Here is a 16,492-nt window from a genome sequence, read left to right on the forward strand (position 1 = left end):
CAGATCTATAAATCGATTTTCAGATCGAAAATCGGTGGAAGACTTCCATCAAAAATTTCCAACTATCGAAAACTCCTCCAATCTGAAAGAGAGAGAAAGTGTATCTCTCTTATTCGGCTTGGATTCCTTTTTTGCTTCTCTTGGAGTGTCCTTCCGCTGGTGTGGAAGTGGGAGAGAAGCAGGAGTGTAGCAGGACCTGGGAGCCAAGATTTATGCGCCACAGACTGGAAATTAGAAACGTTTTCCCCCCACTGCCCCTGTACTTCCGGTGGCAGTGAGGAAAGACTCCTGCCACCCACTGCCTGAGCCCCTGCCTTGGCGAGCGGGCGGGAGAGGCCATTAGTTGTTGCTCTCTTTAACGGCATTTCGCGGCGACAAGTGCACTTTATTAGCGGCCTTTCTCAGCCTCAGCCTGCCTTGCCTTGCCTTTTCTTCAAGTGTTTGTCTCTCTGAGTCCGAGACCCTCTTTCTTCTCCTCTACTCTATCCCAATCCCCCTATCGCTGGCTCTCTTCTGGCATAACTTGGCTGTGAGCGGCTTTTTTCCTTGCCTTCATTCACCATTGACAGGCGACAGCCGCAGATTGACAGCCAAGGCCAGAAATTGACAGCCTTTTCGCTCTTGAGACACTCACCCCTTGATGGATCTTCTGGATACTGTTCGGCATTGAAGAATCTACAAAAGAAACTCAGATTTCCAAGCACTTTCCTGCAGTTTTCCTTCCTTCTTCTAATTCCAACTGAAATTGAAGTAAAATCTTATGGATAAGTGCGGATCAAGTTCATAAATCTTTGATTCTTTGATACATTTCTTGATGCAGAAACGATCTATTATCATTTCAAGAGTTTTTGGGTAGGGGAAAAAGTGAAATAGGGACAGGATCAATGTTCGTTTCGAGGTTTCAGGGAACTTTTCATAGAGGTTATTCCAGAAATAGAAACCCAAGAATCTACAGGGATTTCTCTTCTTCTGCGCCTTCCTATATCCCCGCACTGTGTCGCCTCTTCTGGTTTCTCTGGAACAGCGCCCTGACCTGTGACCTGTGACCGGTGTGTGTGTGTGTGTGTGTGTTATTTATGCGTGACCGCAGTCACGTCCTGCGTCCTGGCTAAGTGCTCATGTGCTACGCTCTCGCACTCCTCTCGTGTGTATTTATAAAATTGTGCATAATTTAAGGCTCCTTTTTCACCAGCGCCGCAGCACCGCATGAATGATGGCTCCCGTAGAGCGCCAAAAGGAGCAGGAGGATAAGAAAGGATATGGCTGGGCAGGAGGGGGGTGGTGTGTTGGGGTCATGGGCCAAGGGTCATGTCTCCGCATTGCAATTGCAGTTCTTGCGACCATGCGACAGGGTGGCACAACGGTGGGGCACATTGGTTGGGCACGGGGCACAACAACTTGAAAAGGCATAATGAAGGATAATGAGTTCTTGATTAGTACAAAGTGGAAAATTGTGTATTTTTCTGTGCCCCCCACCCGCCTCCCTCCGCCTCCTTTGCCATACCGACCCACTGGGGGGGCAGGGGCGCACCAATTAACTGTAATTAGGGGCGCCGCACAATGGCACAAGGAAAAAGGCGAAACGTGCAAAAGGAAAGGACATTCCATGGCACAGGGAACCACCGAATGGAGAGCAAAGAACTGAGATTCGAAATGGCCAGCAACCAAGTGCAAGGCCAACAAAACAGCACACGGAGAGCATCCGCATTCGCATTCGCATTCCGTGTATCCCATATCCCATATTACGTATACGCTGTGTAAACAGTGACGCCACACACCACACATGCCACACGCTTCGCGCCACTCCATCGAATGGTGGAGAGTGTAAATAAGGATGGATCCGTCCCAGCCCCCGAGGAAAAAAACTACTCGTCGAATAAATATTAAAAAGTGCAATAAAATACTTCGCAAAAATCAACACAATTTTCCAGTGTTTTTTGTTCGGAAAGAGACCTACGTTTGAGCAGGAAATATACCTTATAGATGGGGTGGGTACAAAGAGTGTACGCCAGTCTTGTGGAATAAGATCGAATAGGTGAGAGTTTGCCGTGCCTTCCGAAGCACAGAATTTGAGTGGAATTTGGTTTTATTTGAGCTCGAATTCGGTTTGAGTGTATTCTTATATTTTCTTAAAGAAATCTCCTAAGATACCATTGAAATGGCCGCATAATCAACGAATCTCTACATGGAAAGACCTCCCATGACTTTTCTTTGATGAAAAGCCATTGGTATACCCTTCCTTAAATTCCTTTGTTTTCTCTACAGAGCATAAAATAGTCGGCTACCTTTGGGACTTCGTTTTTATGGTTTACTCCTTTTTCGCCCTGCATTTCCGCATTCGCATGCAAATCGACGGTTAATCAAAATACCACTTTCCCTCAATTGTTGCTGCAAATTACATTTTCCAGCGTTTTCCACGCTTTCCACACCGCTGAATGAAATGACAAATTTACTCAATTGGTAGGCGGTGTCCTGGCGGTGGCACTCATGCCTCGCAAAAGTAAATGGAAATCCACGAATACTACTCTTTCAACAAGGGATTATACGGTGCATGAGGATGCCAGCGGGAAAAGGGTTTTTGATGACAGAAATTGTGCAGAAAAAAGCCTGTAAGCCTGGAATTATACGTCGCCGCCAATCTGTGATTCTTGGCCGATTCTGTAAGGACAGAATCAGTATGTGGGGCTCTCATTAGAATTCCGATCTGTTTCCGCGAGGCATCAAAGTGGGCAGACTCGATTCACTCAGCGCTCAAAGACAATCATTGGCTGCGACGCAATTACCACGACGCTCTTTCTCTTTCTAACCCACACACAAATTGCCGCAACGCGCGCTCTCTTCTTCTTGTCGCTTTCGATCTTCTCTGAGCGAGTCGGCTCTCTGCCTAGGCACTCTCTCGCTAAAAACTGCACAGCCATGGGACAAGATCAATCAGGCACAGCAATCGGATAGACAGGGGACGAGAACAAGCGGTAAATCGAGAAGAAGGCAACGCGCCAATCTCGTTCTGAATTCTTAGACAGCAAACGGACCGAAATACACTGAGAAGAATATTAGGATCTCTGATATTCTATGCCATGGATATCAGCGAGTATCTGTTAAATCTGTATCCATGTACAGTCAAGGAAAAAAGTCAACATACAGCATCAATTTTTCAATATTTCGGGTTTTTGCAATGGATATTAAAAAACTTGGTATGCCATTATTTAGAACACTTACAGTGATCATTATTTTAGAAAAAAAACTAAAGTTACCAGGACAGAACATAAAATGTTCACGGAAAAAAGTCAACAAACAGCGTAGGAATTCCTTTTAATATTTCAAAAAATTGGAGGTAAAAAAGGGAATTACCCGACTATTTTGAAACACCGAAATATCGCAAAATTGCTGCTGTATGTTGACTTTTTTCCTTGACTGTATGTATGTATATTCTTTTAATGAAAGGAGCACACAGATTGCCTTTACTTTCTTCATGACTAGCCCTCTGCGGATGGTAGTCCTTATATTGCTGCTCATTTTCGACTTTTTAATAACATTAATTAAAAGTGCGAAAGCTGAATGAAAAGCCATCCCCCCCCTGCCTGCCCCAAACCCCAAGCAAACGGCCTTGTCCATCCATCCAGTCGTCCGTCGGATAGGCCTGCTGTCCGTCCGTTCATTGCTCTCCCACTCGCTCTCCGTGTTGGGCAAACAAAGGTAGTGGCTACGCGAAAAACAAGAAATGAAGAGGGTAAACGAAGAGGAAAAACTGCGGGGAAACAGGGGAAGGGGACCAAATCAAAAGCAAACGCAAGGAGCAGCAAGACGACGACCACTCCTCTGTGAAGTCCAGGAACCAAAAATATTAATGAAAGAGCAAATACGCGGCCCAAGAGCAGAGGGAAAGAGAGAGCCCCCCTTTGGTGGGTGGCTCAACCCTAGCCACCCCACTGGGGCGGGCTATATAACGGTATAAATTTCTAGTTAATTAATCACCTTTCGCTTTGTTTTATGGCTAATTTAATTAATTTTATGCCTTTTATTGTTTCTTCGGGGAAGTCGTTGGAGGCCAGGCACGGCACCCATTCCGCAGGATACACCAGACACGGGACAACGATACGCGGATACCATGGCACTGGAATCGAAATGATGCATAAGTTGTGTTGGGAAAAACTTGAGCCAAAAGTCGAAAAATTATTCATTAGCTGCTAGGAGACGGTGGCTGGAGGGAAGGGTGTATCCTGGGATATCGCTGTCAGAAAAGTTGGATTCAATCGGTTCATGATTGAATGTGGCATCGTTCCCGAAGGAATTTCATGGAGGAAAAGGGAACCCAAACGAGGTCTAAAGGTCTCTCTTTCTCCAGAAATCGTTCGACTTCGATCTAAGAACCAGTGAGAGAGAGACAGACTCTCATTTACCATGAACTCTGTTGGCCCTTTGCTCACAAAGTGCAAATTTTCAATAAGCCATCAATATCCAATGGAAAAATATGAAAAACAAAACTTAAGATCAGGGTCCGAACCTTTGAGGGCTCTAATGGCTAGCTATATATTGTTTGGGCTAACGTGGGTGACCCCTGTAAGCCAATTCGAATATACAGGATTTTTTAGAGGTGCTACAAGTGTTGTTGGATGTGAAATCACCTCTCAGTGCGTACAGTTGCGTACAAAATATTGGGTATTCTCCAGCAGGAAGGTGTAGTACCAATGTTGGTACTCAGACTTCGTCTGAGGCTACAGTTTTGCAGAGGGAAATCTTTTTCGCGCGTGTGCCTGGTGTTCTACTTTTGTGACCGCCACTGTACTGCGTGTCTGCATACGTGACCTGTTGCTGTAGGCGTCGTATCTACACTCTCCCACTCACACTCTCTCCTCTTTGCACATTGTTCGGCGATTACCGTTGCAGTTGTGCTAATACCCTTACTGGGAAGAGTAAACTTGCAGGAAACAAGTACAGAGCTTCCGCTCTCCCCGAAGCCATCGGCTCTGAGAGGGAGAGCCCGAGGGAAAGCAGAATTCTCGGCTCAACCAAGTTCAGGTGAAGGCACTTCCATCAAATTAGTGTATCATTTGGGATCGTCCCGTGTATGTAAATATACCATTGAGAGTACAAGAGTATTCAACGTTCGCTTCCCATCGTAAACGCAAAGCATCTTTTGCTTTAAGCCATTAATTTTTTTATGTCTTTTCTTTAGTTTCGCTTTCGATGGCGAATGACTTTGCACTTTCCCATCATTGCATTTTCCCCGCGAGTGATGAGTTTTCTTTCGTATATTCGTATAATTTATTAAAGTTTTTTTTTAATGGTTTTTTTCTTTTTTTTAAAGCATAAAATACAATACAATGTAATAATAAATTAATTATTTATATTTTAAATAACATTTTTTATACACGAGCTTGAGCATGAAAATGCAATTTTCATTTCGAAGAGGGGGACCAGACCCTTGGGAAATCCATCCCCCTTCCACCTACGACTCTGTTCTGTTGGTAGCTTCTTTTGATCTCTCTTTCTGTGTGTGTGTGTTTGTGTGTATGTGTTTCTCTATGTGTTTGTGTCGTTGGCTTCTCTATTCGCCGCTGTCTTTCTCTCTCTTTAGCTCTCTCTCTCTCTCTCTCTGTAGTTTCCACCAACACTTTCTCTCTCTTTATGGCAACTGGTCCGTGTTCAAGGGGGGATGGGAGTTGCAACGAGTGGGATCAACGAGTGGGGTGCAAAGAACGACTGGATTGCAACGAGTGCTTTCGGAGAGGTAGTAAAAGAGTGTGCGAGTGACACTCGCTGCATCGAGCATTTGCAACGAGCTAATGCAACGAGTAGGCTTAAAGAGAATTTAGAGAGGAATGGAAGGAATGGGATGAGGCAGCAATAAATAATATTCAAGCGGCGCGGGATGATTAAAGGATTGAATTACGATGATAACTAGTGACTGATTCGTTCCGATCCCATTTAGATCGGACTCTTCTAGTGCTTGGCCTCCTCCTCGGGCAGATCGGCGGCCACAATGGGCTCGATCTCCTTGACATCAGCGGGCACCTCCTCCTCCTGGGCATCAGCATCGGGCAGGACTCGCACCTCCACTCTGTTCGAGGCAGACGTACCCTGATGCTCGTGCTCCTCCCCATCCACATCCATGGCATCCTCTGCCTCATCCTGCTCCTGATCATGATCCAAATCGGAGCGGCTCTGCGCCTTGTGGTTCTGCGGCAACGATGACTGCTGCTGGTTCTGGTTCTGGGGCTGCTCGATGGCCGTAAGAATGGACTGGAGCAGACCCTGCGAGAGGATCTCCTCGTGATTGGCACTCTGCTCTCCACCGGCATTGCCCTGAGGACCGTTGCCATTACCGTTGCCTCCCTGGCTCAGGGATCCGCCAAACTGCACCTGGAAGTTCTGCTGGGGCTGCTGTCCGTTACCGAGTTGAATGCTCTGCGATTTCTGGGCGGAAATCACATTGAGGCCATCCAAACCGGGCAGCTGCTGGGGATCCGTGCCATCGGGCAATGCCGCCACCGAGTTCTTCTGCGAGGCATATCCCGTATGATCGTAGTCCAAGTCATTGCCAGATGGCGGTGGTCCGTAGCTGTCGGCGGGACCCGTCAGAAACTGTGTATGCTGCTCGGCCACGGGAATGCTCTGGGCAATGGCGTTGTATGCCCCAGCGGATGCCGCCGAGATGCTGCCAAACTGCTGCTGGATCTGCTGCTGCTGTTGCTGCTGCTGTTGCTGCTGCTGTTGCACCTGGTAGCCATTGCTGCTCACAAGATTGGGTCCATGTCCGCAATCATGGACAATGATGGGCTGCTGCTGCTGCTGTTGCTGCTGTTGGTGCTGCTGCTGCTGCTGCTGCTGGGGGATTTGATTGAAACGCGGCGCCTGCTGTGGCAGGGGCAGTCCCTGGTTCTGGACAAACTGCTGCTGGAATTGCGAGGCACTGTAGCTGTTCTCAGAGTGCTGGTGGTGGTGGTGCTGCTGCTGCTGTTGCTGCTGCTGCTGCTGTTGCTGGAAGAACTGTGGGGGCAGGTACTGCTGCGATGGCGGCGGTGGTGGTCCGAGGGGACGCACATTCGCCACTGGCGGTGGGGGTGGCAGATATTGTGGCTCTGGCGGTGGTGGCGGTCCGGGAGGACCATATTGCTGCAGGGATCCAGGTTTCTGGTGAATGAACGCGGGTCCTGCTTGTGGCTGTGGCAGCTGTTGTTGCACAATCACCTGTGGAGGAGCACCCTGTGGTGGCGGGGGTGGCTGGTACAAGGCCTGTGGTGCGGGCAGTGGTGCACCACCTCCCACGGGAATCTCGTTGGCAGCGGGGGGTATGTACGTCTGTGGCTGCTGGGCTGGCTTCACACCAAATTGGTCCAAGTGCTGGACAGTGGCTCCAATCGACTCCAGGAGTCCCGCGGGCACTGGTGGGCGATAGGCTACCGGTTTGTTGGGCTGCCCGGCTCCGTGCTGGGGGAATGGCTGTGGGTTACCCGAGGGCGGACCGTACTGGATGTTTACATTCGAATGCGACTGGCTGTTCGATTGGGCGTGGCTGCTGCTGCTAGTCAGAGCCGCAAATTGTGGCGGCGGTGGACCGTAGTTTCCGTTGGGCGGTGGTGGCGGCCCGTAGTTTCCATTTGGCGGCGGTGGAGGTCCAAAGTTTCCGCTGGGAGGGGGTCCATAGTTTCCGTTGGGAGGGGGTCCATAGTTGCCATTGGGTGGGGGTGGAGGTCCGTGACCGGGACCGGAGCCAATCGTCTGATATTTCTGGGCGTGCACAGATCCAGGAGCAAAGGAGTCCGACGGTGGCTTCGAGTACGAATCATCCAGGGATCCAATAGACAGCTGAAAAGGCGCAAGGACATGGTTTAAGTTCGGGGGGGAAACGTTTAAGCACTCGAAAAGGACACCCACCTGGAGAGCTTCCGATTCGATGGAGTTCAAGTGTCCAGCCCCAGGTCCTGTGATTAGATTGCCACCATCGTTGCCGCCCTGCAAGGCCACGGCCACCAGCTGCTCATCGGACAGGCCGTCGATGATGCTGCCTCCTCCGGTGGCACCCACTCCTGTTCCTGCCCCACCACTGTACTGAGTACCGAAGCCGCCATGCCCCTGGGCCACGTGGCTGTAGCCGCCTTGCGTTTCGATGTGATTCTGCTCCACGTAGGCTCCAATCGGGGCCGGGATGGGCTTCCAGCCGTCGCAGGCCGTGTGGAAGGGCGCCTGGGAGCCGCTGACGCTGTGTGTGTGCCCCGAGGCATCAATTTGGATCTGCACTTGACTCAATGGTCCGCCTGGGCCGCTCGGTCCACTAGGTCCACTGGGTCCACTAGGTCCCTGCTGTCCATGGTGTCCTCCGCCACCGCCTCCGCCGGATGTGAGGATGATCGTCGTCTCTGGCACTCGGTTGAAGCTCGCCGGCTGTGGTCCCGGCAGCGAGATGGGCAGCGGTGGGGGTCCATAGTTGGGTGGCGGGGCATCGTAGTGGGGCTTGGGCGGCAGATTCAAGGGTCCCGAGGCGGGCGGTCCATAGGAGCTGGCCGGCTGGTGGGCGGGCTTGAACAGGGGCCCCGAGTGGGGCGACGGCAGGTGCTGGGGTGGTGGGGGTGGTCCGTACTGCGGTTTCGGTGGCCCGTACTGCGGCGACGGTCGGTGCTGGATCTTCAGCGGCGGTGGGGGACCGTACTGTGGCGAAGGGGGTGGGCCGTTCTGCGGCGCAGGCTGTGGTGGTGGGCCGTACTGAGGGGCGGGCTGCGGTGGCGGCGGGCCGTACTGCTGCTTGGGTGGTCCGTACTGTGGGGCCGGCTTGTGCTGGATATGGGGTGGTCCGTAGAACGGCTTGGGCACACCGAAATGCGTCTTGATCTGTTCATGCAGACTGGAGCCGCCGCCGCCGCCGCCGCCCCCACCGCCCAGGAAATTGAGCTTCGGGGGTCCGTACTTCAGGGCCGGCGGTCCATACTCCCGGAAGGGTATCTGCTGCGGCACCCCGTACTCGCGGTGGGGCACATGCTGCTGCTGCTGTGGCGGTGGTCCGTACTGTGGTGACGGCCGGGGCGGTGGTCCGTATGTGTCAAAGCCTGCCTCACGGCGATTCAGCTCCTTGCCATTGAGCACTGCCTGGGCGGCGCAGAAGCAGACCGTTGCCAGCAAGGTCAAACGTAGCAGCATCTACGGAAGAGGAGGAGGGGAAGGGAGGAGAATGTGGGTTTAGTAATTTATCATAAAAGAAGAGCCATCCACCTTGCTTGAGATGCGATATTATCTAACAGTTAATAGCCCTTGTCCCTGAACCGCCAATCACCAATCCCCAACCCCCCTTTGACCCGCGCCGTACATTTGTCAGCTGTCGAGACCGACAGACCTTTTTGCCTGTCAGGGCCCTGTCACAGGGGTCGCCGAGAGAAGGCACCTCTTCCGGGGCAAGGGTAGGGGCAGGGCCAGCGACAGCGGCATTTTGTCAGGTGTCGTTGGGGGCAGCAACCGACGACCCACGACCCACGACCCCTTTTGTTGGCCTCATGTGTAACCATAATCTGCGCTAATTTGCAGTCAACCTTCCAACGTAATTGCCATTGCGGTTGCCCGACAAAGCGTTGGCGTATTACGCTCTAATTAAAACATAAACCAGCGCCAGGCGATATCATCATCGCCATCGTCAACGTCATCATGATTGTGACGGGGTATCGGGGTAGCACTGCTGTCGCCGGTTCGGCCCCATCATGATCATCAATAATTCAGCAGGCGGTTCCAAGCCGAAAACCCACCGAAAATACAAAAAAAGAAGGGAACACCGACGGTTGGACTGGACCGAGAGTCAGACATTCAGGCGGTTCGGCTGTTTAATTGGTTTTATGTTTAACAACAAATGCGCCAACGCAACAATAACAACAACGACGACTCTTCTTTCAAAATTCCACGCACAACACGCGAATTAGCCACAGCCACGGGGTAATGCCAAACAATAACAAAAGATAAAAACAGTTGGCCATTCGACAGAGCCCTCAAACAAGCCACAGAGCGACTGACGAACACGGCATACTCTTTGAACCCATCGGAGATCGGCAGAAGGGCTCTCAAAGATGATGCAAGTCTTAGGAGGCTTCAAGAGACAAAAGTGACTGGTTTGATTCTTTGTAAAGATAGTTATTGCATGTTAGATCTTCCATCGGAAAGTAGTCTTCTCTGGAATGAAATTTGGTGGAATTTTGGTTGACCTTTTCGTTGGTAAGATTTCTATACTTTATGTTGAATTTTGCATCCTTAGATCACTTGAAAAGGCTAACCTTAAGTACAACAAATTGAAATACCAGAGAGAATGGCATAAAAATTACTTTAAACTCGTTGAACTTTAGAAAATCTAGAAGTTTTGTAAATTTGGAATACCTTTTGTCTTCTATACACTTCTTCTAAAGAGATTAACACTCAAAGAATTCACTTAAGATCCCCAAATAAGGCCCATTCTATTCCATCACTTGAAAGACAAGACAATTTTCTTCAAATCATAAGGTATCCAATAAACCTACTTTTACCTAAATTTAAGCTATTATATCCATCTTTAGGAACCAATAATTCTTTCAAAAAACTATTATCTTTTCACGCACATCTTGAACCATAGATCTTAGTAGAACTTGCACTTGCAGACGAGCCCTTAAAGCTCTTCATAGCTGTCTCTGGCTCTGGGCCAAAGCCCGAGTTCACATAGAACCATCTGCCATGCGGTGGCAGTACAAGCCATCATCTTCATTTCGTTTTGGCCATAATGTAGCGTAATAGCTATGATATTATGCCATTTACTCTGCCTCTGCCTCGGCCACTGCCTGTCTCTCTCTCTCTATCTCTATCTGGGTCTGGGGATTGCATAAGAGTGGCAATTCGGGTTTTCGTGGATGGGGTGGTGGATGGGGAGGTGGGGGCAATCAGAGTTTTGGAAAAAGTGCACCTCAATGGTCAGCGATGCGCATTGAATATCACAATAAGCCAAAGTAGAGATTTTTGTCTTTTTGGCCAGCGGCCGTGGCGTTAAAATGTCATAAGCGGCCAGCAGCAGCGCATAAGACGGTTCGAAGAAGAGACCCCGAATAAAAAAAAAAGTAACTTTCACTTTGCTCAATGTATCTTTGTATCTGTGGAAGAGTGGCTGTTCGCTGTTGGCTGTTGGATGTGGATGTATCTTTTGGCCAGGAGGATGAGTAGGTGTCACAAATGCTGGCAGTGAAATTATGTGCCGCATAATGAAAATACATTATAAAAGAAATGGCAAACAATTAAAAGCAAGCTGCCAAAGAGGAGGCGGGGGGGGGGGGGGGGGATGGCATATGTGGCAAGGGGCCACAAAAATGGGGTAGGGAGAGGCGGGCCCTGTGCCCCATTGTCTCTGAAGCGTGTGAAGTGACCCGCATGTGGCCAGCACTTGCTGTTGCTGTGTTGTTGCAACTTCAACTTCACTGAATTCGTTTTTGCTTTTGCCTGAAGTCTTTCACAGGGTATAGCCTCTACAGAGGGTAGCAACACTTCGATCTGAGCTTGAGCCATGAACAGTATTTTTCTGGGTTTCGGGAAGTGAGTCCTAATCAGGGCTATATCTCAAGGTTTTATGGGCTGAAAGTGCCTAATAGATGGTTCCGGAAATACCTCCAGACATATTGGCCATCTTGGCTCTCAATTTAAGTTTTTTTTGAGGAAAACTTTCAAAGACTTAACGTTATAAAAAAAAGATACAAATTTTTGATAGTTGCATTAGCTAATATATGATCTACTAAAGGCAATAACTTTGTTGCTCTGAAAAGATATCCCCATGAACTCCTAAATGGTGTAATTACTGCTGTATTTCCCGCAATTTAAAGAGTATCTAAGCAACGTCTTGCTGCGTATCAATCGTAGCTTTTTAGTCTATTTATCTGATATGGCTATTATTTTGATCAAAGTCACCGAGTCAGTGGGCCAGAGTGTTGCCTCACATTTGCGACTGTCTCGGCACTGAATCATTGGATCACTGGACCACTGGATGACTGTATCAGTGATCACTGGGGACAGGTAACAGTCTTTCGAGGCACTCCCATGGTAGCTTTCTTCTTCGATTTCTGCTCATTAGCATAGCTCACAAAATATTTGTTATTGATGCTAAACAATTGACAAGAGCAACAAAAGGCAGGCGGGCAGGCCAGCAGCAGACTGAAACAACAAATGGGCAAATAAACAAACAACTAACCAAACAAACGGCCGGCGAAAAACTTTCACTCTCATTTTGAGAAAACCTACAATTTGCTTCCGAAGATGAACGGCACGATACACGACTAGAGGGGGCCAGGGCCCGGAGCCAGGCCCGGAGCAGGGGCCAAAAAGGGTTGCCCAGGCAGACACATCCTCATCCTCATCCTCGTGCTTTTTGGCAGGCCAAAAACTTATTGTTGTTTCCACCCTGCCCCCACCCCCCTTCCCAAAGGCTTCAAGTTTTTTGGCCACAGCTGTGGGACTCTCCCCGCACTCCAAAAGTCGAGAATCGTAATCTGCGTTAATTAAATTTTCCTCTCCTTCTGGCGAATGCGAAATTATTTATGAATCAATTTCGATAATGAATAAATTATGTCTAGAGACAAGACCAGACCTCTGCTCTGCTTTGGCAAATGAATAATCTGCTGGGCAAGGATTTGCCTTACACGTTTTTGGTCCTGCGTCAATTTTCATTTGCCAGATAGAACCCTCATCAATTAACAGAGGTCGTTTGTGTAGGTCGAAAGGCCAAGGCGCAGGCGTGGCATTCCCCTGGCACTGGGATATATTTTTGGTAATTTTCCAAGCAATTTTCCATGGCATAAAAATGCGAATATTTCTGCCTCGGGAAGGCTGTAATTTTTGCTGGAATCTATTGGGGGCATACCCCTGAAATTTGTATATTTTTGGGTTGTTTGAATAGGTTCTCAGCCTCAGAGATAGACCAACTTTTAGATAAATATATTGGGATTATCACCCGGAATTTCTCCTGGGATTCGTAGGCCATTCGCCGGGCAACGCCTTGAAGCTGCCAAAAACTTTTACTTTCATTGGCATTTCCCATGCATCATCCGCTGAAGATGCCACTGCCGCTGCTGGCCAAGTTTTCTTTTTTAAGACTCCACCCCACCCCAAGCCATTTATAATTGGCCCCCTCCCCAGCCCGCTTGTCCCCTGGTAATCCTTTGCACTTGGGTCCAATTAGGGAAATGATTCTTTACCATGCCAGTGGAGGATAGAGCTGACCAGATGGTGTTGTTGCTGTTTGATTATCCTTTGGAAAATCTCACTTGAACAAAAAATTCAAAGATATATTTCGCACTTCACAAAAGGATTGTTTACGGTTGTTTATACGCGTTCGTTTTTTTGTTTTTTTCGAGTGGGCGGGGTGACGATGATAGGGGAATCAAAAAAAAAACAAAAACAAAAACAAATATGATATCCGCGACGAGACGAGACGAAACGTTTGGGAATGGATGGGGTGGACAGATCTCACGGCGGGGATCTGATCTATCGGGCAAACGGAACGGGCGACGGTCGTCCGCTGCTTGTCACAATCGAATGGAAAATGCTGCCGCTCAGATGATAACGCCAGCTCATATAGGTAATACCCAGGGGGGCCGTCAGCGTCGGCGTCGTCGTCGTCGCCATGATGCGGCTGCGCAGCCGCAGAGAAAACCGAAACCGAAACCGAATTCGAAACCGAAAGTGAAGAAATTTCGTGAAGCAAGGTGCCCCACTGTCCACAAAGGGACAGAGAGAAAGATGGAGAGAGCGACAGAGAGAGAGAGAGAGCACAGGCAGGGCACTCACGGTCTCTGTGCAACCAGTTTTGCAACATTTTTTACATCGATCTGCCACCTACCGCCTTGGTAGCGCCTTGGCAGCGCCTTGGGGGCCACATGCAAATCATGGCCAAGTCAAAGTTGAACTTCAATGTTGGTAGATCCCCCCCATCCTTGGGTGCCCAGAGCCCAGAGTTCAGGCCTACTGCCACTTGAAAGGTTCAGCATCTGGCAGTCTTGAGAGCTGAGTGTTTTTAATGGATTTCCTCATGACAGGCTGGAGAGTACTTGACCGATGGAGTGGCCAAGGAATTTGTTTAACTAAAATATTTGAATTTTCGCAGATTATTCTCCAAAATACCAGCCACAAAACCAATGAATAAATTGGAAATAAATCCCAGCATCAATAGCGCGAATATATAGAAATTATTGAAAATAAAATCAGACTTCATGTTTGCTTATCAAAATAGAATGTACTCATACCTTTATGCCAATTTAAATTCGGTTTAAGCTTGAACTAAAACTACTTGTGAAAGGAGTACCATTTCATTGAAACTTCTACCAAAAATAAAGCCACTTTTTGGCGTAGCAAGTGCCCCTCCACACGATTACATATCAGTCTGTTGCCATAGTTTCCATGGGAATAGCCCCACATTTATTTATGCCACAATTTGCTTTACTTTCCATTCGACTGGCATTTATTTCAAAGTTAATTTGTTTTCAAAGTTCTGGCTGTGGGCAAGAGTCCCATTTCCGTTTCCATTTCAATTTCATTTTAATTGCCATTTATTGCAACAACAAAAAAACCACCTAGAAAAAGTCTTTATTTGCGGACCAACAACAGATTTTCATGCACTTCTTTAATTGGGCAACTTTTTGGGAGTTCGAGTAGAACGATGTCATCACACAATGCCCCATCTTTGTGGGGGACTTTCCTGTTTCCCCGTCTCTCTATTGCTGCAGCACTTTACTCTCTCTCTCTCTCTCCCTCTCTCTCTCGCTTGATGGTTGAGTCATAAAAAAGCTCTGCCTCTGCCACTGCCACTGCCACATGTTGCTTTGGGGGAGATCAAGTTTTTACACTTGAAGACGATGGAGGAGACGATGTGCGCGCGGCCTTCGCGTGATTCGATTTCGCTTTCATTTGCATTTCATGGGCCGCTCTTTTCTCCAGCCACAGAGCCACATCATCATCATCATTGACATCATCATGACGGTCATGCTGATCCCCAAGCAGAAGAAACTTGTTGGCTTTGGCTTTCTCAAAAGAAATGGTTAGGTGCTGTGCTCCTTCTTCTCCCTTTATTGATTGACTCGACTGGGCTCTCGGGTCTGGCTGCTACTCCTCCTCCACTTCGTCCTCCTCTTCCTCCTCCTCCTGCTGCTGCTGCTGGCCAGGTTACTTCACAGTTGTTGTTGCTGCCACGTTTGGACTTCCTGCTGTTGCATCTTGCGGGTGCCGGGTGCCTCATGCCTCGTGGCCGCCAGCCAGCATGTGACCAGTCCCGCGTCCGCATTAGAGTCCGCAGCAAGAGGCGGCGGCAAGGCAACATGCAACTTAAGTGGCAATATTTTGTGCCGCATCTGTTGCCCGCTGTTGCTTTTGTCATTACACATTTAAAATATATACGTAGGTATGTATATGTATAGTATGTTGGATGCATAGCTGCGGGTTTTCGCCAGCCAAAACCGGTGGGTATCACCAATTTTAGATGCAGTTTGTACAGGGCTCTATAAAGATCCTAACGAAAACTTCCATCCTGCCATCCTCATGGGTTGGAAGTTGCAATAGTCCTCGCAAATCTTTCATAATTTTCACTCGGCTTCGAAGACCCGATATCCAAAAATATGAACTTGCTAAAGAGGAAATTTGATGACCTTCAAGGGGTTTTTCGATTCGCTTTGATGCAATGGCCAACCGATGGGCGCTTTTGCATTACTCGGAATATATGGAATTTCACAGATTTCTGTCGGAAGAATATTAATCTTTATCGCTAGGATTTTCGTATAGAGAAAATACGACTCAATGGAGAGTTTTCTTAAAAAACTTAAGACAATTTTATTCAAAGAAAACTTTACTACGAAAATAAAAAATGTGGAATAGTACTTCTCCTAATAATCGCTTCAAGCTTGTTTGAATTCAAAGAACTAGGTATGTATATGTACCACTCATGGGCTCTATAGAAAAGATCAGTGAAAATGTCTGTAATTTAAGTACTATATTACATAATATTACGCTGTAATTATTGTTTTTTTGCGATAATCTTTAAGGGTATTTTAAGCTTCGGTCCCTGAAGCCTGCTGCCTTTCTTTCTTGTTTTTTGGTGTTTTTTTTTTTGTGTATTGCAATTATTTGCGCTTTTACTTCCTCGAGTCTTGCGTTGAAGGCTACTTTCGTTTTGTGTGCTCGAATATGTGTCTGTGTGTGAGCGGGCCCCTGCCCCTCCAGCCCAAAAGATGACGTTAAGGGCGCCGACGAACGAACAACAGAAAAAACAAGAGCGGATAATCGGGAATGCACTTTCAAGAGGAGCTCAGAAGACGAACGAATGTGAAAGCGGAAATAGGCAAAATATTTACAACTCATATGGCATATGCTTGTTCTATATGTTTCTTTGGAATTTAATAAACATCTTCTTGATATTTCCTATCTATAAGCAAAATTTCATAGTTGTATCTTTAGTAAAAGCTGAGTTCCCTCGGGCTGTTTCTTTTCTACACAATTAATGAACATGTCCTCTGTTCGAACG

General features: G+C 48.0%; 1 protein-coding gene across 1 annotated transcript; it reads right to left on the reverse strand.

The window, feature by feature from the left end:
* Nucleotides 1–5,355: 5,355 nt before the first annotated feature.
* Nucleotides 5,356–13,506, reverse strand: LOC108165194 (atrophin-1). The gene is made up of 3 exons (XM_017301264.2): nucleotides 13,179–13,506; nucleotides 7,879–9,135; nucleotides 5,356–7,809 (listed from the first exon to the last, which is right to left on the reverse strand). Exons 1-3 carry the CDS (start codon nucleotides 13,179–13,181, stop codon nucleotides 5,944–5,946), a joined length of 3,126 nt encoding a protein of 1,041 aa, XP_017156753.1. The 5' UTR covers nucleotides 13,182–13,506; the 3' UTR covers nucleotides 5,356–5,943.
* Nucleotides 13,507–16,492: the final 2,986 nt, after the last annotated feature.

Source organism: Drosophila miranda, chromosome XL (genome assembly GCF_003369915.1).
Source record: "Drosophila miranda strain MSH22 chromosome XL, D.miranda_PacBio2.1, whole genome shotgun sequence".
Lineage (NCBI taxonomy): Eukaryota > Metazoa > Arthropoda > Insecta > Diptera > Drosophilidae > Drosophila > Drosophila miranda.